This window comes from Arachis hypogaea, chromosome 9, assembly GCF_003086295.3.
Source record: "Arachis hypogaea cultivar Tifrunner chromosome 9, arahy.Tifrunner.gnm2.J5K5, whole genome shotgun sequence".
Taxonomy (NCBI): Eukaryota; Viridiplantae; Streptophyta; class Magnoliopsida; order Fabales; family Fabaceae; genus Arachis; species Arachis hypogaea.
The window spans coordinates 88,955,805-88,980,008 of NC_092044.1; the positions used below are offsets into that span (position 1 = coordinate 88,955,805).

General features: G+C 37.5%; 2 protein-coding genes across 5 annotated transcripts; both read right to left on the reverse strand.

The window, feature by feature from the left end:
• Positions 1-15,428: 15,428 nt before the first annotated feature.
• LOC112711186 (uncharacterized) lies at positions 15,429-22,845 on the reverse strand. Of its 4 annotated transcripts, none has more exons than XR_011865911.1 (4): positions 17,575-19,600; positions 16,320-16,613; positions 16,146-16,220; positions 15,429-16,006 (listed from the first exon to the last, which is right to left on the reverse strand). XR_011865911.1 is itself a non-coding variant. In XM_029289129.2 (4 exons), exon 4 carries the CDS (start codon positions 19,355-19,357, stop codon positions 17,408-17,410), a length of 1,950 nt encoding a protein of 649 aa, XP_029144962.1. In that variant the 5' UTR covers positions 19,358-19,384; positions 19,508-19,561; positions 20,509-21,084; positions 22,398-22,841; the 3' UTR covers positions 17,253-17,407. The 4 variants fall into 4 exon arrangements, 3 of the variants coding, with proteins under 3 accessions (XP_029144962.1, XP_029144960.1, XP_029144961.1); XM_029289129.2 differs by lacking the exons at positions 15,429-16,006; positions 16,146-16,220; positions 16,320-16,613 and adding exons at positions 20,509-21,084; positions 22,398-22,841 and having other exon boundaries at positions 17,253-19,384; positions 19,508-19,561; XM_029289127.2 differs by lacking the exons at positions 15,429-16,006; positions 16,146-16,220; positions 16,320-16,613 and adding exons at positions 20,509-21,084; positions 22,398-22,845 and having other exon boundaries at positions 17,253-19,384.
• LOC140175161 (protein TIC 22-like, chloroplastic) lies at positions 15,950-16,499 on the reverse strand. Its single transcript, XM_072202097.1, has 3 exons — positions 16,335-16,499; positions 16,146-16,220; positions 15,950-16,006 (listed from the first exon to the last, which is right to left on the reverse strand). Exons 1-3 carry the CDS (start codon positions 16,497-16,499, stop codon positions 15,950-15,952), a joined length of 297 nt encoding a protein of 98 aa, XP_072058198.1.
• Positions 22,846-24,204: the final 1,359 nt, after the last annotated feature.

The window sequence follows — 24,204 nt, forward strand, 5'->3', positions numbered from 1 at the left end:
GGAGTGGCTTTGTGTTCGGCCAAAATGGGGAGAAGTGGTGTTTAGGTTGTGTGAAAATGAAGGAGTGAAGAAGAGAGAGAGTGGTGGGGTAGGTGGGGATCCTGTGGGGTCCACAGATCCTGAGGTGTCAAGGAAAAGTCATCCCTGCACCGTATGGCATGCAAAATTGCGTTTTTAGCCAATTCTGGCGTTAAACGCTGGGCTGGTGCCCATTTCTGGCGTTTAACGCCAGCTTCTTGCCCTTTTCTGGCGTTTAACGCCAGTCTGGTGCCCCTTTCTGGCGTTAAACGCCCAGAATGGTGCCAGACTGGGCGTTAAACGCCCAACAGCTAACCTTACTGGCGTTTAAACGCCAGTATGCTCTCCTTCAGGGTGTGCTGTTTTTCTTTCTGTTTTTCATTCTGTTTTTGCTTTTTCAATTGATTTTGTGACTTCTCATGATCATCAACCTACAAAAAACATAAAATAACAAAAGAGAATAGATAAAATATAACATTGGGTTGCCTCCCAACAAGCGCTTCTTTAATGTCATTAGCTTGACAGAGGGCTCTCATGGAGCCTCACAGATACTCAGAGCAATGTTGGAACCTCCCAACACCAAACTTAGAGTTTGAATGTGGGGGTTCAACACCAAACTTAGAAGTTGGTGGTGGCCTCCCAACACCAAACTTAGAGTTTGACTGTGGGGGCTCTGTTTGACTCTGTTTTGAGAGGAGCTCTTCATGCTTCCTCTCCATGGTTACAGAAGGAGAACCTTGAGTCTTATAGTCTGCACTGTCTGCAAGCCATGGAACTTCCTGAATAGCAAACGATTGCTCATCCGGAAAGGTTTCAGAGATCTCAATAGGAAGGAGGGATGCTCCTGCTACTGGTTCTATCCTTGACAGGTGATCAGCTACTTGATTCTCTGTCCCTTTTCTGTCTCTTATTTCTATATCAAACTCTTGCAGAAGCAACACCCATCTTATGAGCCTGGGTTTTGAATCCTGCTTTGTGAGTAGATATTTAAGAGCAGCATGGTCAGTGTACACAATCACTTTTGATCCTACTAAATAAGATCTGAACTTGTCAATGGCATAAACCACTGCAAGTAACTCCTTTTCTGTGGTTGTGTAGTTCTTCTGTGCAGCATTTAGAATACGGCTGCCATAATAAATGACGTGCAGAAGCTTACCATGCCTTTGTCCCAATACTGCACCAATGGCATGGTCACTGGCAACACACATTAGTTCAAATGGTAATGTCCAGTCTGGTGCAGATATGACTGGTGCTGTGACCAGCTTAGCTTTCAGGGTCTCAAACGCCTGCAGACACTCCTTATCAAAGATAAATGGCGTGTCAGCAGCTAGCAGATTACTCAGAGGTTTGGCAATTTTTGAAAAATCCTTTATAAACCTTCTGTAGAATCCTGCATGCCCCAGAAAGCTTCTGATTGCCTTAACATTGGTAGGTGGTGGTAATTTTTCAATTACTTCAACTTTAGCTTGATCCACCTCTATTCCCTTGTTTGAAATTTTATGCCCAAGGACAATCCCTTCAGTCACCATAAAGTGACACTTTTCCCAGTTTAAAACTAGGTTGGTCTCTTGGCATCTTTTCAGAACAAGTGCTAGATGGTTAAGGCAGGAGCTGAATGAGTCTCCAAATACTGAAAAGTCATCCATGAAGACTTCCAAAAATTTCTCTACCATATCTGAGAAGATAGAGAGCATGCACCTCTGAAAGGTTGCAGGTGCATTGCACAGACCAAAAGGCATCCTTCTGTAGGCAAATACTCCAGAAGGACATGTAAATGCTGTTTTCTCTTGGTCCTGAGGATCTACTGCAATTTGGTTGTAACCTGAGTAGCCGTCCAAAAAGCAGTAGTATTCATGACCTGCTAGTCTCTCTAGCATCTGGTCTATGAATGGTAAAGGAAAATGATCCTTTCTGGTGACTGTATTGAGCCTTCTGTAGTCAATACACATACGCCACCCTGTAACTGTTCTTGTAGGAACCAGTTCATTCTTTTCATTATGAACCACTGTTATGCCTCCCTTCTTGGGGACAACGTGAACAGGGCTCACCCAGGGGCTGTCAGAAATAGGATAAATAATCCCAGCCTCTAGTAATTTAGTGACCTCTTTCTGCACCACCTCCCTCATGGCTGGATTTAGCCGCCTTTGTGGTTGAACCACTGGCTTAGCATCATCCTCCAATAGGATCTTGTGCATGCATCTTGCTGGGCTAATGCCCTTAAGATCACTTATGGACCACCCGAGAGCTGTCTTGTGTGTCCTTAGCACTTGAATTAGTGCTTCCTCTTCCTGTGGATTTAAAGCAGAGCTTATGATCACTGGAAAAGTGTCACCTTCTCCCAGAAATGCATATTTCAGAGATGGTGGTAGTGGCTTGAGCTCTGGTTTAGGAGGTTTGTCTTCTTCTTGAGGAATTTTCAGAATTTCTTTTTTTGCCTTTAGTTCCTCCAGATCAGGCAGAACATCTTTAAAGATGTCATCTAGCTTTGATTCAAGACTTTCAGTCATATTGACCTCCTCCACCAAAGAGTCAATAATATCAGTGCTCATGCAGTCATTTGATGTGTCTGGATGCTGCATAGCTTTGACAACATTCAACTTGAACTCATCCTCATTGACTCTCAGGGTTAATTCCCCTTTTTGGACGTCAATGAGGGTCCGTCCAGTTGCTAGGAAAGGTCTTCCTAGAATGAGAGTTGCACTCTTGTGCTCCTCCATTTCCAGCACTACAAAGTCAGTTGGAAAGGCAAATGGCCCAACCTTGACAATCATGTCCTCAATTATGCCTGATGGATATTTAATGGAGCCATCAGCAAGTTGGAGGCATATCCGGGTTGGTTTGACTTCTTCAGTCAACCCAAGCTTTCTGATAGTGGATGCAGGTATTAGATTGATGCTTGCTCCAAGGTCACACAGGGCTGTCTTGGTGCAAGCACCTTCTAATGTGCATGGTATCATAAAGCTCCCTGGATCTTGAAGCTTTTCTGGCAAGCTTTTCAGAATGACTGCACTGCATTCTTCAGTGAGAAATACTTTTTCAGTTTCTCTCCAATCCTTCTTATGACTTAAGATCTCTTTCATGAACTTAGCATAAGAAGGTATTTGCTCAAGTGCCTCTGCAAACGGAATCTTTATTTCAAGAGTCCTTAGGTAGTCTGCAAAGCGGGCAAATTGCTTATCCTGCTCCGCTTGGCGGAGTTTCTGAGGATAAGGCATCTTGGCTTTATATTCTTCAACCTTAGTTGCTGTAGGTTTATTCCTTACAGAAGTGGTTGGAGAAGCCTTTTTAGAGGGGTTACTATCAGCACTCACAGGTGTCTGATTCCTCATTGGCGTTTGAACGCCAGGGTTGGGTGGAAAATGGGCGTTTAACACCAACTTTTCCCCCTTTTCTGGCGTTTGAACGCCAGAACTGGGTAAGGAATGGGCGTTTAACGCCAGTTTTCCTCCCCTTTCTGGCGTTTGAATGCCAAAAGTATTCCTCTCTGGGCTCTTACTGTCCTCAGAGGGATTTTGGACAGTGGTTTGGTTATCCTCTGTCAATTGTTCCTTATTTGGCTTTTTGCCACTTTGAGCAGTGTTATTCAATGTCTTCCCACTCCTCAGTTGAACTGCTTGACATTCTTCTGTTATCTGTTTAGATAGTTGCTGTCTTGTTTGATTCAATTGTGCTTCCATAGTCTTGTTAGCGTCTTTAGTGTCTTGGAGCATCTCTTTAAATTCTGCTAATTGTTTTGTCATAAGGAGCAATTGTTGATTAATCTCAATCATCTGTTCTTGAGGATTAGGATCAGTGGCTACTGCCATGGCTTCCTCTTTTGGGGAGAACTCATTGCTAGACTACAAATATTGATTTCTAGCAACAGTGTCTATAAGCTCTTGAGCCTCTTCAATTGTCTTCCTCATGTGTATAGATCCACCAGCTGAGTGGTCTAAAAACATCTGAGCTTTTTCTGTAAGCCCATAGTAGAAGATGTCTAACTGTACCCACTCTAAAAACATTTCAGAGGGGCATTTTCTTAGCATACCTCTATACCTCTCCCAGGCATTATAAAGGGATTCATTATCCTCTTGTTTAAAGCCTTGGATGTCCAGCCTTAGCTGTGTCATCCTCTTTGGAGGGTAAAAGTGATTCAGGAATTTGTCTGATAACTGTTTCCATGTCTTTATGCTTGCTATAGGTTGGTTATTCAACCACCTCTTAGCTTGATCTTTCACAGCAAATGGAAACAGTAATAGTCTGTAGACATCCTGATCTACCTCTTTATCACGTACTGTGTCAGCAATTTGTAAGAACTGTGCCAGAAACTCAGTAGGTTCTTCCTGTGGAAGACTGGAATACTGGCAATTTTGCTGCACTATGATAATGAGTTGAGGATTTAGCTCAAAGCTGCTTGCTTTGATGGGAGGTATACAGATGCTACTCCCATATGCAGCTGTAATGGGGTTAGCATATGACCCCAGAGTCCTTCTGGACTACTCCATTCCACTTAGGTCCATGATGGAGAAAAGGAATATAATATGGATTCACAAGTAAAGTAAAATTTTTTTTTATTTTTAAAAGTGACGAAAATAACAAAATAAAATAAATGAAAAATAAAATAAAATTTCGAAAACTAAAAGAAAATAAAATCAAAGCAAATTAAAAACTAAATTAATTAATTAACTAAAAAGAATTTGGAATTAGCAATTAAAAAGATATGATTGAGAATTATTTTGAAAAAGATATGATTGAGAAGATATGATTGCAAATAAAAATGATTGAAAAGATATGATTTTAAAAATCTTTGACTAAGTTAATGCAAAATTTCGAAAATTATGAGTAAAGTAAGGAAAGGATAATTTTTTTTATTTTTAAATTTTAATGAGGAAAGAGAAAAATAACAAAAAGACACTAAACTTAAAAATTTTAGATCAAAATAAAGAGAACAAACAAGAAAACTTTGGATGTCAAGATGAACACGAAGAACACTTTGAAGGTCAAGATGAACACCAAGAACAAATTTTTGAAAAATTTTTTAGTGAATAAAAGCACAAAAGACACCAAACATAAAATTTTTAGAAAATCAAACACAAATTTTCGAAAGTTTAAAGGAAAACACAAGGAAGACACCAAACTTAAAATATGAAACTTGACTCAACTAAAAGACTCTAAACCAACAAAAATAAAACAGTCCTAATCTAAGCAACAAGATAAGCCGTCAGTTGTCCAAACTCGAACAATCCCCGGCAACGGCGCCAAATACTTGGTGCACGAAGTTGCAATCACACTTTTGCAACTCCGCACAACTAACCAGCAAGTGCACTGGGTCGTCCAAGTAATACCTTACGTGAGTAAGGGTCGATCCCACGGAGATTGTCGGATTGAAGCAAGCTATGGTTATCTTGTAAATCTTAGTCAGGATATCAATAATTATCAGGGTTGATTGTAAAAAGTAAAAGAACATGAGATAAGTACTTGTTTTGCAGTAATGGAGAACAGGTTGAGGTTTTGGAGATGCTCCATCTTCTGAATCTCTACTTTCCTACTGTCTTCTTCTTCAAACACGCAAGGCTCCTTCCATGGCAAGCTGTATGCAAGGGTTTCACCGTTGTCAGTGGCTACCTCCCATCCTCTCAGTGGAAATGTTCAACGCACCCTGTCACGGCACGGCTATCCATCTGTCGGTTCTCAATCAGGCCGGAATAGAATCCAGTGATTCTTTTGCGTCTGTCACTAACGCCCCGCCTTCAGGAGTTTAAAGCTCGTCACAGTCATTCAATCATTGAATCCTACTCAGAATACCACAGACAAGGTTTAGACCTTCCGGATTCTCTTGAATGCCGCCATCAGTTCTAGCTTATACCACGAAGATTCCGATTAAAGAATCCAAGAGATATCTACTTAATCTAAGGTAGAACGGAGGTGGTTGTCAGGCACACGTTCATAGTTGAGAATGATGATGATTGTCACGGATCATCACATTCATCCGATTTAAGAACAAGTAATATCTTAGAATGGAAGCAAGCATGATTGAATGAAAAACAGTAGTAATTGCATTAATCCATCAAGACACAGCAGAGCTCCTCACCCCCAACCATGGGGTTTAGAGACTCATGCTGTAAAAGGTACAATGAGAAACGTGTAAAGTGTCATCAGGTACAGATACAATGTCAAAAGATCCTATTAATAGTAAACTAGTAACCTAGGGTATACAGAAATGAGTAAATGACGTAAAAATCCACTTCTGGGTCCACTTAGTGTGTGCTTGGGCTGAGCAATGAAGCATTTTCGTGTAAAGACTTTTTCTGGAGTTAAACGCCAGCTTTTGTGCCAGTTTGGGCATTTAACTCCAAGTTTTATGCCAGTTCCAGCGTTAAACGCTGGAATTTCTGAGGCTGTTTTGCCACGCCGGTTTGGGCCATCAAATCTTGGGCAAAGTATGGACTATCATATATTTCTGGAAAGCCCAGGATGTCTACTTTCCAACATCGTTAAGAGCGCGCCAATTGGACTTCTGTAGCTCCAGAAAATCTACTTCAAATGCAGGGAGGTCAGAATCCAACAGCATCTGCAGTCCTTTTCAGTCTCTGAATCAGATTTTTGCTCAGGACCCTCAATTTCAGCCAGAAAATACCTGAAATCACAGAAAAGCACACAAACTCATAGTAAAGTCCAGAAAAGTGAATTTTAGCTAAAAACTAATAAAAATATACCAAAAACTAACTAGATTATACTAAAAACATACTAAAAACAATGCCAAAAAGCGTATAAATTATCCGCTCATCAGCTACCTTGTGGCTAATTCTATATCGGAGCATAGCAGAATAAAGCTGTTTATTGCAGAAATGAGTGCCCCCATCACTGATTAGTACTCTAGGGACACCTAAACTACTGAAGATATATTTCTGGAGGAATTTTAGCACTGTCTTAGTATCATTAGTGGGAGTTGCAATTGCCTCTACCCATTTAGATACATAGTCCACTGCCACCAGAATATAAGTGTTTGAGTATGATGATGGGAAAGGCCCCATGAAGTCAATACCCCATACGTCAAACAACTCGATCTCTAGGATCCCTTGTTGAGGCATGGCATAACCATAAGGCATACTACCAGCTCTCTGGCAATTGTCACAGTTACGTACAAACTCTCGGGAGTCTCTATAGAGGGTAGGCTAGTAGAAGCCACATTGGAGGACTTTTGTGGCTGTTCGTTCACTTCTGAAATGTCCTCCATATTGTGATCCATGACAATGCCATAGGATCTTCTATGCTTCTTCTCTAGGCACGCATCTACGGATTATTCCGTCTGCATATCTCTTAAAGAGATATGGCTCATCCCACAAGTAGTACTTTGCATCAGAGATCAATTTTTTGTTTGCTGCCTGATGTACTCCTTGGGTATGAATCTCACAACTTTATAGTTTGCAATGTCTGCAAACCATGGCACTTCCTGAATAGTAAAGAGTTGCTCATCAAGGAAGGTTTCAGATCTCAGTGGAAGGGAGGGACGCTCCTGCCACTGGTTCTATCCAGGACAGGTGATCAGCCACTTGGTTCTCTGTCCCTTTTCTGTCTCTTATTTCTATATCAAACTCTTGCAGAAGCAACACCCATCTTATGAGCATGGGTTTTGAATCCTGCTTTGTGAGTAGATATTTGAGAGCAGCATGGTCAGTGTACACAATTACTTTTGATCCTACTAAATAGGATCAAAACTTGTCAATGGCATAAACCACTGCAAGCAGTTCCTTTTCTGTGGTTGTGTAGTTCTTTTGTACGTCATTTAGAACACGGCTGGCATAGTAAATGACATGCAGAAGCTTGTTATACCTCTATTCCAATACTACACCAATAGCATGATCACTGGCATCACACATTAGCTCGAATGGTAATGTCCAGTCTGGTGCAGAAATGACAGGCATTGTGACCAACTTAGCCTTCAAAGTCTCAAAGGCCTGCAAACACTCTGTGTCAAAGACAAATGGTGTATCAGTAGCTAGCAGGTTACTCAGAAGTTTTGCAATTTTTAAAAAATCCTTTATAAACCTCCTATAGAATCCTGCATGTCCCAGAAAACTTCTAATTGCCTTAACATTGGTGGGTGGTGGTAATTTTTCAATTACCTCTACCTTAGCTTGATACACCTCTATTCCTTTGTTCAAAATTTTATGCCCAAGGACAATTCCTTCAGTCACCATAAAGTGACATTTTTCCCAGTTTAAAACCAGGTTAGTCTCTTGGCACCTTTTCAGAACAAGTGCTAGATGATCAAGACGGGAGCTGAATAAGTCTCCAAATACTGAGAAGTCATCCATGAAGACTTCTAGAAATTTTTCCACTATATCAGAGAAGATAGAGAGCATGCATCTCTGAAAGGTTACAGGTGCATTGCACAGACCAAATGGCATCCTTCTGTAGGCAAATACTCTAGATGGACATGTGAATGCTGTTTTCTCTTGATCCTGAAGATCTACTGCAATTTGGTTATATCCTAAATAGCCATTCAAAAAGTAGTAATAGTCATGACCTGCTAGTTTTTCTAGCATCTGGTCTATGAATGGTAAAGGAAAATGATCCTTTCTGGTGGCTGTATTGAGCCTTTTGTAGTCAATACACATACGCTATTCTGTAACTGTTCTTGTAGGAACCAGTTCATTTTTTCATTATGAACCACTGTCATGCCTCCCTTTTTTGGTACAACTTGGACAGGGCTCACCCAGGAGCTATCAGAAATGGGATAAATAATCCCAACCTCCAGTAGTTTAGTGACCTCTTTCTGCACCACCTCCTTCATGGCTGGATTTAGCCGCCTCTGTGGTTGAACCACTGGCTTAGCATTATCCTCCAATAGGATCTTGTGCATGCATCTGGCTAGGCTAATGCCCTTAAGATCACTTATGGACCACCCAAGAGCTGTCTTGCATGTCCTTAGCACCTGAATCAGTGCTTTCTCTTCCTGCGGCTCTAAAGCAGAGTTTATGATTACAGGAAAAGTTTCACCTTCTCCCAGAAATGCATATTTCAGGGATGGTGGTAGTGGTTTGAGTTCAGATTTAGGAGGTTTCTCCTCTTCCTGAGGAGTTTTCAGAGGTTCTTTTGTTACCTCTGGTTCCTCCAGATCAGGCTGAACATATTTAAAGATGTCCTCTAGCTCTGATTCGAGATTCTCAGCCATATTGATCTCCTCTACCAGGGAGTCAATAATATCAACACTCTTGCAGTCTTGTACTGTGTCTGGATACTTCATTGCTTCAACAGCATTCAGTCTAAACTCATCCTCATTGACTCTCAAGGTCACTTCCCCTTTTTGAACGTCAATGAGGGCTCGTCCAGTTGCTAGGAAAGGTCTTTCTAGAATGAGAGTTGCACTCTTGTGCTCCTCCATCTCCAGCACTACAAAGTCAATGGAAAAGACAAATGGCCCAACTGTGACAATTATGTCCTCAATTATGCCTGATGGATATTTAATGGAGCCATCAGCAAGTTGAAGACAGATCTGGGTTGGTTTGACCTCTTCAGTCAAGCCAAACTTTCTGATAGTGGATGCAAGGATTAGGTTGATACTTGCCCCAAGATCACATAGAGCTGTCTTGGTACAAGTACCCTCTAATGCGCATGGTATCATAAAGCTCCCAAGATCCTTAAGCTTCTCTGGTAAGCTCTTTAAAATGACTGCACTGCATTCTTCAGTGAAAAAAACTTTTTCAGTTTCTCTCCAATCCTTCTTATAACTTAAGATCTCTTTCATGAACTTAGGATAAGAGGGTATTTGCTCGAGTGCCTCTGCAAACAGAATCTTGATTTCAAGAGTCCTAAGATAGTCTGCAAAGAGGGAAAATTATTTATCCTATTTCGCTTGGCGAAGTTTCTGAGGATAAGGCATCTTGGCTTTGTATTCTTCAACCTTAGTTGCTGCAGGTTTATTTCCAATAGAGGTGGTTGGAGAAGCCTTCTTAGAGGGGTTATTATCAGCACTTGCCGGTGTCTAATCCCTCATTGGCATTTAAACGCCAGGATTGGGGAATGGATGGGCGTTTAACACCAGATTCCCACCCCTTTCTGGCGTTTGAACGCCAGAACTGGACATGGACTGGTGTTTAACGCCAGTTTTTCACCCTTTTCTGGCGTTTGAACGCCAAAATCATTCCTCTCTGGGCTCTTACTGTCCTCAGAGGGATTTTGGGTAGCAGTTTGCTCATCATCTGTCAGTTGTTCTTTTCTTGGCTTTCTGCTGCTTTGAGTTGAGGTATTTAATATTTTTCCACCTCTTAATTGAACTGCTTGGCACTCTTCTGTTATCTATTTTGATAACTGCTATTTTTTCTGATTCAATTGTGATTCCATATCCTTATTAGCATTTTTGGTTTCTTGTAGCATTTCCTTAAATTCTGCTAACTGTTTTGTTATAAAAGATAGTTGCTGATTGAGTTCAGCAACTTGTTCCTGAGGACTAAAGTCAGTTGATACTACCTTAGCTTCTTCTGTCATGGAGGACTCACTATTTAAGTACAGATGCTGATTTCTAGCAACCGTATCTATGAGCTCTTGAGCCTCTTCAATCATCTTTCTCATGTGTATAGATCCACCAGCTGAGTGGTCTAGAGATATCTGAGCTTTTTCTGTAAGCCCGTAGTAGAAGATGTCTAACTGCACCCACTTTGAAAACATTTCAGAGGGGCATTTCCTTATCATCTCTCTGTACCTCTCCCAGACATCATAAAGAGATTCATTATCCCCTTGTTTAAAGCCTTGGATGTCCAGCCTTAGCTGTATCATCCTTTTAGGAGGGAAATATTGATTCAGGAATTTGTCTGACAACTGTTTCCATGTTCTTATGCTTGCTGTGGGTTGGTTATTTAACCACCTCTTAGCTTGATCTTTCACAGCGAATGGAAACAGTAATAGTCTATAGACATCCTGATCTATAGTCTATTGTCATCAATTTCGTTTATAGTTGCTAAAATTGTGAAGATATTTTCCTATTCCAATATTCAATTTATGTTATCATTAGGTATATGGTATTTGAGTAAGTATGAATGTATGATGCATGTTGTGATTTTTTTTTTTGTCATACCTGATCATCAGATTCTCATTACATGGCCATTAGATTTTGGATAGTTATTCAATTTCTAATTGTTATGCTCTGAAAGAATGATGCTCTATTGAGTAAGTTTGAAATGTGTAGTTCGGAAATAAATTTTTTGTGCTAAATTTGATGTTATGTGAAGGAATAGTGATAAGAGACTTATATATGTAGTTTAAATGGTATGGAATTTAAATACTTATGACATTTGTAATATGGATATTTATTACCTTGGTGAGTTATTTATAAAAATTAATAAATTAATTGTTACAGTTATAAATTTATTGTATTGTTTATAACGGTAAGATATAATAAATATAGGAATATGAATTCAATGTATTTGTAGGTTACAAATTTATTGGATTCTATTTTTTAGTTTTTTATTTGTATATTTTATTTTTTTGCTGATTTGGAAATAATAGTTAATTTGGCAAGAATTGAGTGGTTGATTCTAAAGTTGTGCCAAGTAAGTAATATTGCTGACATGGCATTAGTAGGAGGAAAGAAATGTCTCAAAAGTAATGTGGTGTATGCTTATGTATCTACTTTAATATATTAAGAATAGATTGAACAGTATGATGAGAACAGTAATATGTATTTTAAACCAAGAACACATAATGAATCTACTTAATAAATAGAAATATGACTATCTAGTGTTTCGCGATCAAAATGAGAAAGAGAAAAATGAAAAAATTGGATGATTAGTGAAACCATACCTTGAATAATCTTTCATTTTTTGATGTAGATTTTGAAATTCTCTTGTAGATTTTCTTGAGTTTTTGCTACGATTTTAACAGTTTCTTGAGAGATTTCGAGCGTCGTTTGAATCTTCAGGGTTGGTGTTTTGATCGAGGAAGAAGAGGAAGCGTCTTTCATAATCTGAGTGCGATATTGAAACAGTTGAGTGAGTGCGTGTTTACATGCTCGTTAATATGAGGGTTGTTTTTGTTGGACTTGGACCAACTTGAATAAACTTATAAGTCAAAAAGACTTGTATGTGTAACAGTTCTCAAGCATCATGTATTTGTTTCTTCGTAACAATATGTCGGCAAATGAGTTGTTTGTCATTGCTTTTATCTCTTAAGATATTGGAAACTAAGAACTCTGTTGGTTCATACTTGTAACTTTGAATGCTTAATTAATTTATAGGGAGTGTATTGCATCTTTTAAGATATTCCAAGGATTTCATAGCGGAATTGATCTTTTCGTGCAGCTGGTTCTGATGTTGTCAGCATGAAATGCAAGCCTGATCGTGTTGATGGTGGCTACGTACTTAATGGAAACAAGATGTGGTGTACTAATGGTCCAGTCGCTCAAACATTGGTATGTGTCTTCAATCGTTTTTGCATTTTCCCATCATTTTTGTATTGACTTTGCGCTTGTTTAATTTGCCTTTATAAACGTAAAAGGGCAATGTTTCCTCAAATTGTCAATGAAAATGCTAATTATAGCACATTTGATTAATAGTCTACACAGATGCTGAGAATGTATAGCGCATTTGATATATTGAACTGAATCAGGTTGTCTATGCAAAGACAGACATAACAGCTGGGTCAAAAGGAATCACTACATTCATCATCGATAAGGGAATGCCAGGGTACTTATAGTGAACCTAGTCAAATTTAAAGTGTACTAAAGTGTCTGCATTTCAAGCTTACAGTTCAGTTATTTCTTGAAAATAAATATTAAAGCAGTAATTTTATCAAATATAAAAGGCTGGTTACGGGCTTCTTGTCGCAACTTCGTTGTTTTCTTTGTGTTATTATGCTTATAATTAGCCTTCAAAATTTGTAGGCAAAACAATGTTTGGGAGGAAATGGATATATGAATGAGTATCCAACTGGTCGTCTTCTGAGAGATACCTAACTATATGAGATTGGTGCAGGAACTAGTGAGATCAGAAGAATGATTATTGGACGTGAACTCTTCAAGGAGCAGTAGTGAAATGTTCATTATGTAACAGTAAATGTTCATTCATCAAAGGGGAATAAAATTAGTAATGAGAATCCATTATTAATAAAGGAAAGCTATTTTTACCAAAAATGTTTCATTTGTTATTTGTAGTTAATTTCTGAAGCTGAAAAATTATCACACCACCAAACACATTCATAACAATACCAAGTAAATATATTGCACAACACGGAACCATGGCATGAAATTTAGAAATGATCACCATGATTTCATAAAGTATGTAACTCAAGCAGTTACAGGTTAGACAATGCTAATAGTATAGTTCAGATTTTTCTGTGCTTAGGAAGAGTTCATAAGATAAATTATCATAACACAAATAGCATCAAAGTGCATGCAGTTAATAAGATAGAAACAAGGCTAACATAACATAACATAACATGATGGATCTCAATTACAGCCCTGAAACTTTAGACTTTAAGAACTGTAGGAGAATAATAATTTGGTTGACCCACTGAGGAGGACTTTGAAGGCTCCATAATCATTGGTGCCTCTTCCAAACTGCTATTAGTTTAATCGTTGATTATCCCAATTGTCATCTTCTCCACTTCTTCTTGGTAATATATATGGATCTTGCACACCACATTGCAAAACTCACCGCAGCCAAAGAGAACATCGCAACTTTTTAGCTTTCATAAAATATAATGGGAGAGATAATAACATGAAATCAATTATGAAGAAGAAAACTTATTGTCATGGATCATCCTTGCACAACCTTAAAATTATATATATATATATCATTTGAAACCGAAATTAATAATTTGATCATTTGAGATTTTGTATCAAACACCAATCCTCGTATGTCTTTGATGGTTAAATCAGTTATCAACTTTTCAAAATCATCAATATTAATTGTATCTGCCTCTGCCATATCTACCGTTACATCCACCATATCATCACTTTCATCGGAACTACACTCATACTCAAAATATAAATCCTTAATGTGATCACCATCCTTATACGACTCTTTGTCATCATCATCCATGACTGATCTAAAAATTTAACATGATACTGTGAACTACTAAATAAATGCTAGAAGAATGATATAATCAAAATGAATTCAGTTTTTTATGACTAAATAATTAGTCAATCAAATTCTATGAAAGCTAAGAGTTATTAGTGCATAAGAATGTTATTATTTTGGCAACCAAGAGTTACAGGGAAAGAATTATCTGACTTATTAGCTTTCTACATTCTTTTTTTTGAAAACAAGAATACAACACATTCAGATAAAAATGATCTTATTAGCTAGGAGCATCATCTTTACAAGCATAACAACGTGAAGATATATATGCCGAATAAAGATCTAGTATATCAGAATATACATGAATGTGTAATCTTAATGTACATTATACTAACCTGCTGATAAGAAAGAGAGTGTATTACTACCACACTTAAATGAAATAATCAGGAATAATAAAGTATAAATCTTGCACTTGAAATAAACATTAAAAAGGGAAAAAATTAGCACATAATTAAGCAATAAATTGACTTGAACCAATTCAAAATGTCAGCTAAATCACAAGCATCAATTAATTACTAAGTACTTTAATTTGAGAATTTCATAAAAATTGACCTCAGCTCAATCACCCAATTCTGCATACATATGCTTATGAAGAAGCTATCCACACACTACTGCACATATTTCGGCCAAAATGGGAACTTGTAATTTCTTAGCTTCTTCTTAGTTATTAAAAAGTTCCATTTAATTTGCTTCTCCACTTTTTTAATACAAAGGACATTGAAAATTTTAGTTTTTTCATATACACAAATTTAGTCCTTAACAAAATGCTTATTCTAAACGAATTCGTAGAGACAGAGAATATATGCAAAACTCTTTAACACATCCATTTATACTTTGCTTTATTCAATCATCCAAATTTTTTGGTACTGTAGTCTGCATATATAGTACCAACTTTTTATATATCTGTTTCATTATTATTTTATTATAATGATTTCCTTAATTACAAATATATATATCGTTACAACTTGCAGGATATGGAGCTGCTGCTTATCAGGTTTGGCAAGAAAGCTGAGTGGAACTTTCTTGATCAAAAAGATAGAAAGCAATAAACTATAGAAAAAAAGGAATTAAGTTTTATGATTTGTCATTGATCATAAAAGAAGAAATCAGAATCATAGCTTTCTCTCTACAATGAGTTACACTATACATTACTCTTCCTTAACCAGCTGTTGCAATTTACAAATAGACTAATTCAGTTATTCTAACTACCTAACTATCACTCCTTTCCTTTTTTTTGTTAACAATGAAACAATAAAGTAATTAAAAATTGCATAATCAAGCAAGAAAGTGATTCAGATTGCAGAACTTGGAAAATCAAGATTAATCGAAGCTATCTTTTGAAAGACAGCTACAAACTAAAAAGTAAACTCTCTATAGATTAACTAAACATTCAAAGTTACAAGTAAGAACCAACAGAATTCTTAGTTTCCAGATCTTAAGAGATAAAGTAATGACAAACAAGTTATGCTAACAATCTTATATGCATCATCATTCTAAGTACATTTCTAAAAAAGTTGAACAAATCTAGTTCAAAAGGTCTCTAACTTTATATATGACATCAACCTTTTTTTTTACTTCATAAATCATAAACAAAAAAGATAAATCAACTGACTATTATTACATATTTAAATATTTAGAACTAGCTTTTAAGTCCTTTAAACTTCCAACATTGATGAGTATTACCACCATTCTCATTGTAGACGCATACAACTACTACTCATCTCTAATTATTGTCTGTTTTTTCTATGTGCACTTCGCTATTCCTCAACTTTTGCCTAAAATCCATACAGTGAATTGTTGTTGTAACTTTCTTACAACACTGTAAACAAAAACTCAAATGAGATATCCAGATTTAAGGCAACTGAGAGGAGAACCTAGAAAACAGGAACACCAGGAAAACTATTGGCAGCAGAGCCAGATTTCTCCCTCACCTATGTAATGCACAAAGCATAAATCATTACTTCATAACTTGAACCACAAGTAACAGCCCAAACAGGGCTATTAAAAAGTTATATCAACGTAAGGAAATTGAACATCAATACATAATACTGAGAACAAAATAGAACTCACTCGCAGGTTATTCTTTACTTGAGATTGCTCAGGTATCAATCTAAATGCCATGCCATTCACCTTCAGCTGAAAAACCTGTCAGAAACAGTAATTTTAAGTTTAAGATAAATACCAGAATGGATGAAATTGAAATTCAACGACAGGAATGAGAATGCAATGAAAAAATTAGGGAACCTAGTTGAGCGCAACGGGAACAACTTTGGAGCCGCCACGCATGCGAGGGTCGACTGTGAAAACTTTGCGGAGCTGGGCTTGGGCGTCATCTTCCTTAGAGCAGAAGAGGCCAAGACTCTTGCCAGTGAAGGCTCCGGCAACCAACAAGAACTCCTCCGACGGGTAGCAGAGCACATACATGGGGACATCCTCGATTTTCTCTTATCCTATATTAATTCAGAAAATTTGAAAGGTGTCGTGGAGAAACTGGAAGAGAGCTTCTTCTTCTTTGCCAGAGAGAGAAGAACATTGAACCTAAAGAACATAAATAACTTTTCTTATTTTTTTTTTTTAAGATGTATTTTTGTTTTGTTTTTCAAATTGTTTAAAATTTAAAAATATAAAACTAGGATTAGTTGAATTTTAAATTTTGACCAAATTAAGAGTAGTTTTTATCCAACATAAAAAGAAAAAAGATATTTAAATTTTTTTGTAAAACTAAATAAAAAAATATTTTTTATTTTTATTAAATTATAAGGATGTTTTAATAAAATAATGATATGATATATATTTTAAAAAAAAATTACTTACATAATAATCTATGTATCGTATTTTAATTTGTCTCCATTTTTGTTACACCGGTACACCTATATTTTTTCCACAGAAAGTAGATGGCTCATAATCCTCTAGTTGAGCGCATAAATATAGAAAGTTCTTTATATTAATGAATGGCTAAAACCAAAAGTTATGATGTTATTCAAGAATCAAAATCCAGCAATAAGAGTTATGTTACCTCAATTGGTTTATCAAGGCTATTCCAAAAATATTTTTTTATTTATAAATCATGCATAATAGATCAAGCTGCATATCAATTTATGTACAAAAAATAAGCAAAATGCACTTCCAGTGTACAATATATAATTAAAAAAAGATAAGCTAATGTACATATCAAAATTAAAATAAAGTAATTTGAATTGATAGGAATATGATTGGTACACTAAAGAATGAATGGTATGATCTGTTAGTATTAAAGAAAAAAATGGAAAAGTGACAAACTGAGACCGGACAACCTTTTAGACTACTATACATGTCGTATTATGACTTTTCTTTCATCCTTCTTCTAAAAGAAGTGGTGTTACAATGATATCATATGTTTTATGGTCAGGGACTACTCCCTTTAGAATCATGTAGTCATGCAATGCAATCAACTCATCAGGACTACATTTCTTGAAGTGAGTAACAAGTGTAGTGTATGTTACAAAATCAGGACAAATACCCTGGACAATCATCATCTTCATCAATTCTTTTGCTTCCTCCTCGCAACCACACTTGCAGAGAAGGTTTATCAGTGTATTATATGTTACTCTATTCACAGAAATTCCCAAGCTCTTCATTTCCATCGTCAAATTAAACACTTTATCAATCTGTCCAGCAGTGCAATATCCACTAATCAAGGTATTAAAGGTCGTTGCATCAAATAATCTTCTCTTTCGTAATTCATCAACTATGTATTCTGCAGCATCTGTTGAGGCCATTTTACACAGACCATTAATGACAGAATTGTATATTGTCAAGTTGGGCTTCTCATCCATATTTATCATCCAATCAAAAACTTGGAGAGCATCGTTAGTGTTACCTAGTTTACAGTATCCATCAATCATAGTTCCGTATGTATAAACATCAAAAGCAAGGCCACGGGTAATCATGTTGCCCAATAGTTGCTTAGCTACTGCCATGTTTTTCCTTTTGCATATATAGTTAAGAAGTATGTTGTGAGAAAAAGAATCACGTATTAGGTTTTGTTCTAAAATCTGGCTATGAAGCTTAAGAGCTTCAGTCAGATTTCCATTTCTGCAAAGGCCTTTGGTAAGGATTGCATATGAGTACTGATCAGGCCATATATGCTTATCAATCATGTCAGATAGCAGCAAAGAAGCTTCCTCAATCCCTCCTTCACGATAAAGCCAGTATAAAATCGAATTGTAAACAACATTATTAGGGACCAATCCCCTTTCCACCATTACATCACAGAGCCTCAGTGCCTCCTCCAGACTTCCCCACCTAGCATACCCATCTATCAAAGTAGCATACGCCCGAACACTCGGCTTTTTACCTGCCTTGGCCATTTTATGAAGCATTTCTTCTGCAAGTAATAATTTCCCAGTCTTGCAGAACCCGTTGATTATGCAGTTGTAAGTAACAGAATTGGGCCAAACAAAATCCCCTGACATCATAGTCATCCTTTTAAAAAGTTTCAAGGAAAGACCCAAGTTGCCAATCCTGCAAGCCGTGTCTATGATTATGTTAAACGAGACTACATTGGGGAAAATTCCACCCTTCATCATCCTATATAACACTGAAATAGCTTCCACTAGTCGGCACTCCTTACACAGAGCATAGATAACCAAATTAAAAGTATTCACATTTTCTATGTAACCAAAAGAACCCATTCCTCTATACAAATTCCAAAACCTATCGATTTCATTCAATTGCAACAAGTGATTTAGGAAATTATTCCAAGCATGAATAGTAATGAAACAACCACGGCTCCTTAAATTATAGATGACATCATAAGCACCTTCAGTAGCCCCAACCTGAGTACAAGCCCTCACCAATGAATCAAAAGCCGCAATACTAGAGCAACATCTTTGATAACTCTCTATCAATACTTCCAACACCACCAATGGAGAAGTACCATCTTCAGTAATCAAGTTTCTCAGAAGAAACAGGGCCTCATGAAATCTTCTTGACTTCACTAGCACATGAACCAAAGTGCAACAGGAATTTAATGAGTGAGGGAACAACCCTCCAACCCAGTTATAAAAATCTAAAGCCAACTGTGGCGAGTTTTGGAACTCGCAAACAACTTGGCTCACCAAGGAGCTGGTGAGCTTAGGGGATAGTCGCTCCAACACACTCCATCTCTTATGCTTTAAGTTAACACAAATAGCTTTGAAAACAATATCTCCAGAACTTGGGTTTAAGAAACGCTTACCAGCATGAAAAGCTCGAGCCAAAAGGTTACGACTTTTGGATGAAAAGCTCAAACATACCATCATCGAATAGCCAACCAAGTTCTACGCACACTGTACTAAAAAAAATACACCCTTTACCCCTTTACAGCGAAAATGCATCATGGATGAAACTAAGGAACATAAGAATATAAAATAGGAAAGAAGTAAAAGTTCAAATTTTAGCTGAGAAATTACCTTGAAAAGCTCCTTCTGCCACCAAAAAAGAGTGAGTTTTTCTTCTCTTAAGAACTGCCAAAGAAAGGGAGGAAGCAATTTTGTTATAGTGAACCATAACCTGAGAAACAATTTCAAAACATGGTTATTGAAAGTTGATTAGGGTCTAGAATTTATCCTTTTTATTGGGCCTTGAACAATGAAGCCCATAACTCAAGCCTAATAAAAAAGACAGACTCTAGACTCTAGTCAACTGTCAACAACAACGTTCTGAAATTATTTCTCAGGTTATGGTTCACTACAACAAAATTGTTTGTTTTTTTCTTTGGCATGTCTTAAGAGAAAAAAGCTCACTCTTTTCTGGGAGGAGGAAGAGCTTCTCAAGATAATTCCTCAAATAAAAAAAAGTGAGATTTTCTTTCTTAAGAACTATGTGAAGTTACTGAAGTACAAACATTCAAACAATTTAGATTCTAGTATGTTAACAAAGCATAAATGTACAAACTTGGTAATCAAAGCAATAATCAATATGAACAAGTATCACCAAGTAATAAATACATCATTCTTAATTAATCACCTAAACATGAATCATTAATTCAAATCACATGGTAGCTACAATATGCAATTTAAAATCCAAATTAGTCATAGAGCCATATTATCGAACACTTGACGTGCAAAGACATAAACAACACAAAATAACACTAACAAACATTCTTTCAACATCAATTCACAAAATTCAGCATCAATGACACAAATCAGCAACATATTGCACTGGTTCAGCAGAATATCAATCAATCAATCCAAACAAATTGAAATTCAAACTCAAGGAGCATAATAGCATGATTAATTACCTATGAACCGAGACAAATCCTAATAAGATAATCCTGATTTAATCTAAATCAACCTTACAGCAGCAAATCATCTTAACCAAATCTACTTACTAACGAGAAATTAAAATACTACTATTCCTAAATTAACCAAAATAGAAAACAAATTTAAAGAGAATTGACTTAAGAACCTACTTGAAAACGGAGAAAGAAAATGCAGGGACAGGGGAGGCAGTGATGTTGCAGCGGCAGCTCTGACGGATGGAAGTGGTTGCCGGCGGCTGGTTCTCGCTGGAAGAAGAAGCAATGCTGCTCTGTTCTGATTCTGCGAACTGTAGGTTCTGTGTTTTGGGAGAGAGACAGAGGGAGGTTGGGTTAGGGAGAGAAGACGAGAGAGAGGAAGAAAAGGGGAGAGAGAGGCGTGGCGGAGCTAGGGCTGCCGGCGGCAGAAACAGAGAAGGAGGGAGTTTGAAAAAGAACGCTTCAGTTGAAGTGGTTCACAGTGATGGGTGGCGTGTAAAAGAAATGAAAGAGGGGGGTTGATGTCGGCGAAGTGGTCAGAGGTGGTGGCCAGTGAGGGTGGTGCGGCGGTTCGATGATGATGGGTGATGGATATGGTGGTGAGGCCGAAGAACAGAGAAGAAGATGATGAAGAAAAAGGGCGAGGAAGAAGAAGGAGGCAGCCGGCGGTGGTTCTGTGGTGGCCAGCGGACAGAGGGAGAAGAAGATGGAAAATGGTGATGGTGTGTGGAGGAGGAAGGTGGCTGCGCTCTGGGAAGAATAGGAAGAATATCAAATGTTAAAAGAAATATCTGACAAGAATAGGAAGAATATCAAATGAATTATCATAAATCCAACTGAAAAATAAACATAGTACTCGGATAAATAATTTGATAACATTATTAATAACAAAGTTGGTAGTGGACTAGTGCTAGAAAGGTTTCACCAAATGAAGGTGCATACAGGCTTTAAGAGACAATAGACTTGGGTTTGTACAGTAGCATTTTGAATGAGTTGCTTTAAAGACCATTTCGTAAAACTAAGCTTTGAATAGGTACAATACAGGCTTCACCAAATGCTCATAACACACAGAAAGACAGTTTCTCAAGATATATAAATAAGTGCTCATCCTCTGAAAATAATCATCTGAATCGGTATAAGGCAGGAAAAAATGACCATAAGTCTCTTTACCCAAGTCAAAATAAACAACCATATGTGAACTCAACAATCAGCATTCAGTATCAAACATTACAAAACATTAACCAATAATCATACTAAACCTGCAACTAGCAATTACAAAACAGCAACAAACATTAGTACATTATAAAACATTCCAAAACAGTGATGACACTAAACCTGCATAGTAAATAATCTCAAAGACAATGATCACCAATATCCAGCAAATAAACAATAAATACACAACAACAATTTAGCAAATAAACAAGAATAGGACCTAAATAGAAAATCCAACAAATTAAGTCGCAGCAAGCTAACAATTTGGCAAATTAAAACAACAGCAGCCCAACAATTTAGCAAATTATCAACTTAACAAGTTCAAGAACAGAAAACCACAACAAAAACAAAAACAAAAAAAAACTAAAAGTAACAGAAGAACAACAGAACAACAACACAAGAACAATTAGCAAATTAACAAGTGCACAATAATAGTTAAAATTTACCAGAAGAACAATAATGCAAGTGGAATAATCATGCTATTTGTGCAGCTAAAATTTCCTAATTACTATGATCCAATTATTAGAATTTCACATGCAATCAACTTACTAAGTTTCTAAAAGCTAGAAATTATAAAACCAACCAGAAATATGGTTAAAGCATTTCATCAAACATGGTGAGTGCTGTAAAATTAAGACGAAATAAGAGAATTCAAAGCTTAATTTCAATGTGATAGAGAAGAGAACATAACTATTGTAAGTTTGTAACTTCAATTCAGTCTATGAAAAAATCCAAACCACTACCAAATCAAATAATTACTTATTGTAATAGAAATCAGAAGTTGCAGAGTTTGAAGCAGAGAATTGGTGTTGTGTGAGTGTACTGTCTGGTGGCGGGTTTAGGGAACTCACGGCGGCGACAAAAGAGAGCAGTTCGACGGCTGGGTGGAGCGCGCGGGTTGGTCGCAGAGTTTGAAGCAGAGCAACGTGGCTTCCAAATGAACGCGAACCCGAACGGTGAACAGCGATTAACGCGAACGGTGAACGCCAAGCGAACGTGAACGGCGAAGAACGCGAACAAAGACGACAGATGAACGAAGACGCGAACGAGAACGGCAAACAAACAGCGACGGAAGCGCGGCTGAGCAGACAAAGACGACGGACGCCGAGCTCGAGGAAGCAGCCGCGATCGGTGACAGCGAACAGGGGTTGAAGACTTGGAGCACGAGGGAAGCTAGATGACGGATGGCGAACTTTGAGTGCGACGGACGGACGGCGGCATGCCACTCCTTGCCGCGGTGGTGTAGGCTTACAGTGCTAGGGTTTTGTGGTTGGGTTTGTGTGATTTCTCTGAATGAATGAAAGAAAGAAAGGGAGAAAGAAACGAAGGAGCTTCCTTTTTTGTGTAAACCGGCCGGGTTTCGGTTCGGTCCAACCGGCCGGTTTTCTTCCGGTTCAACAGTTTTTATCCGGTTTTCTAGTTACCGGTTTACATTTTTGACCGGACTATTATGTTATCGGTTCGCAGTTGAATCGGTCCGACCGACCAGTCCGGTCCGGATTTTAGAATATTGCATATAACTCATTTTTCGATACAAGTTCATATAAGTCTCTTTAATTTTAATTTACTTCACGTGTTACTGTCTAACCAACTTTTCAATTAACACACGAATATATGCTTTTTTCGAAAGAATTTCGTTTCCATTTTCAAATTTTTTCAGCATTTTCGATCTACATTCTCTTTCATCTCTGCGTTCTCTCATTTCTCTGCGTTCTCTTTTTCGTTTTTTGCGATTTCCTTCGTTCTCTGTGTTTTTGAAATCAACCTCTAAAATCAATTTTGAATAGTCATCTCATTATTGAAGATATTGCATTACTCAAGTTCAGATTGTCAATTGAGCAAGAGTGAAGTGGATTATTGTTTTGAATCAATCCAGTGACTGAGGTGTAGTTCGATTCTAGTTAATATTTTCGTTATTTGTTTATGATTCTGCAGGTGAACTAATATTGTTTTTGTTTGTGAAAATTGATATTTATCATTGACGGTTTAAATGGAATGTAATGTAGGAGTTTTGCATTAAAGAAAATATTTTTGTGTATTTGCAGCGACAAATATTCTCCACATACAAGTCTTTTTTCGATACAAGTTCATACAAGTCTCTTTAACCTAATTTCACCTCACGCGCCACTATCTAACAAACTTTTCAATCAACATGCGAATATATAACTGCTTTTTTTGAAAGGATTTCATTTCCGTTTTTGAATTTTTTCAGCGTTTTCTATCTACGTTCTCTTCCATCTCTTCGACAGCAACTCTTGGACTTCAGTTCGGAAAATGTAAGGTTGGCGTTGCAATTGCCTCAATTGCAAGGTGACCCGCACTCCTATACAAAAAGGGTCAACTCTAATCAGAGGTTGGAGCAAGTGCTCGCAGATATCTGTGTTTGGAGAGAGCCAATGGAGGCTAGATGCACACGGCAAGCCCTACCAACTGAGTAGGCTTGACCTCAAGCCAGTGGCTAGAGGATGGTTGGAGCTTGTGCAATGCTCCATCATCCCTACCACTAACCGGTCTGAAGTGACCATTGACCGAGCAATAATGGTGCACTACATCATGCTCAGAAATAAAGTGGAGGTGCAAGAGGTAATCCCTTAAGAAATATACAAGGTAGCCACAAAAAGCCTCCACCAAAGCAAGGTTAGCCTTCCCACACCTCAT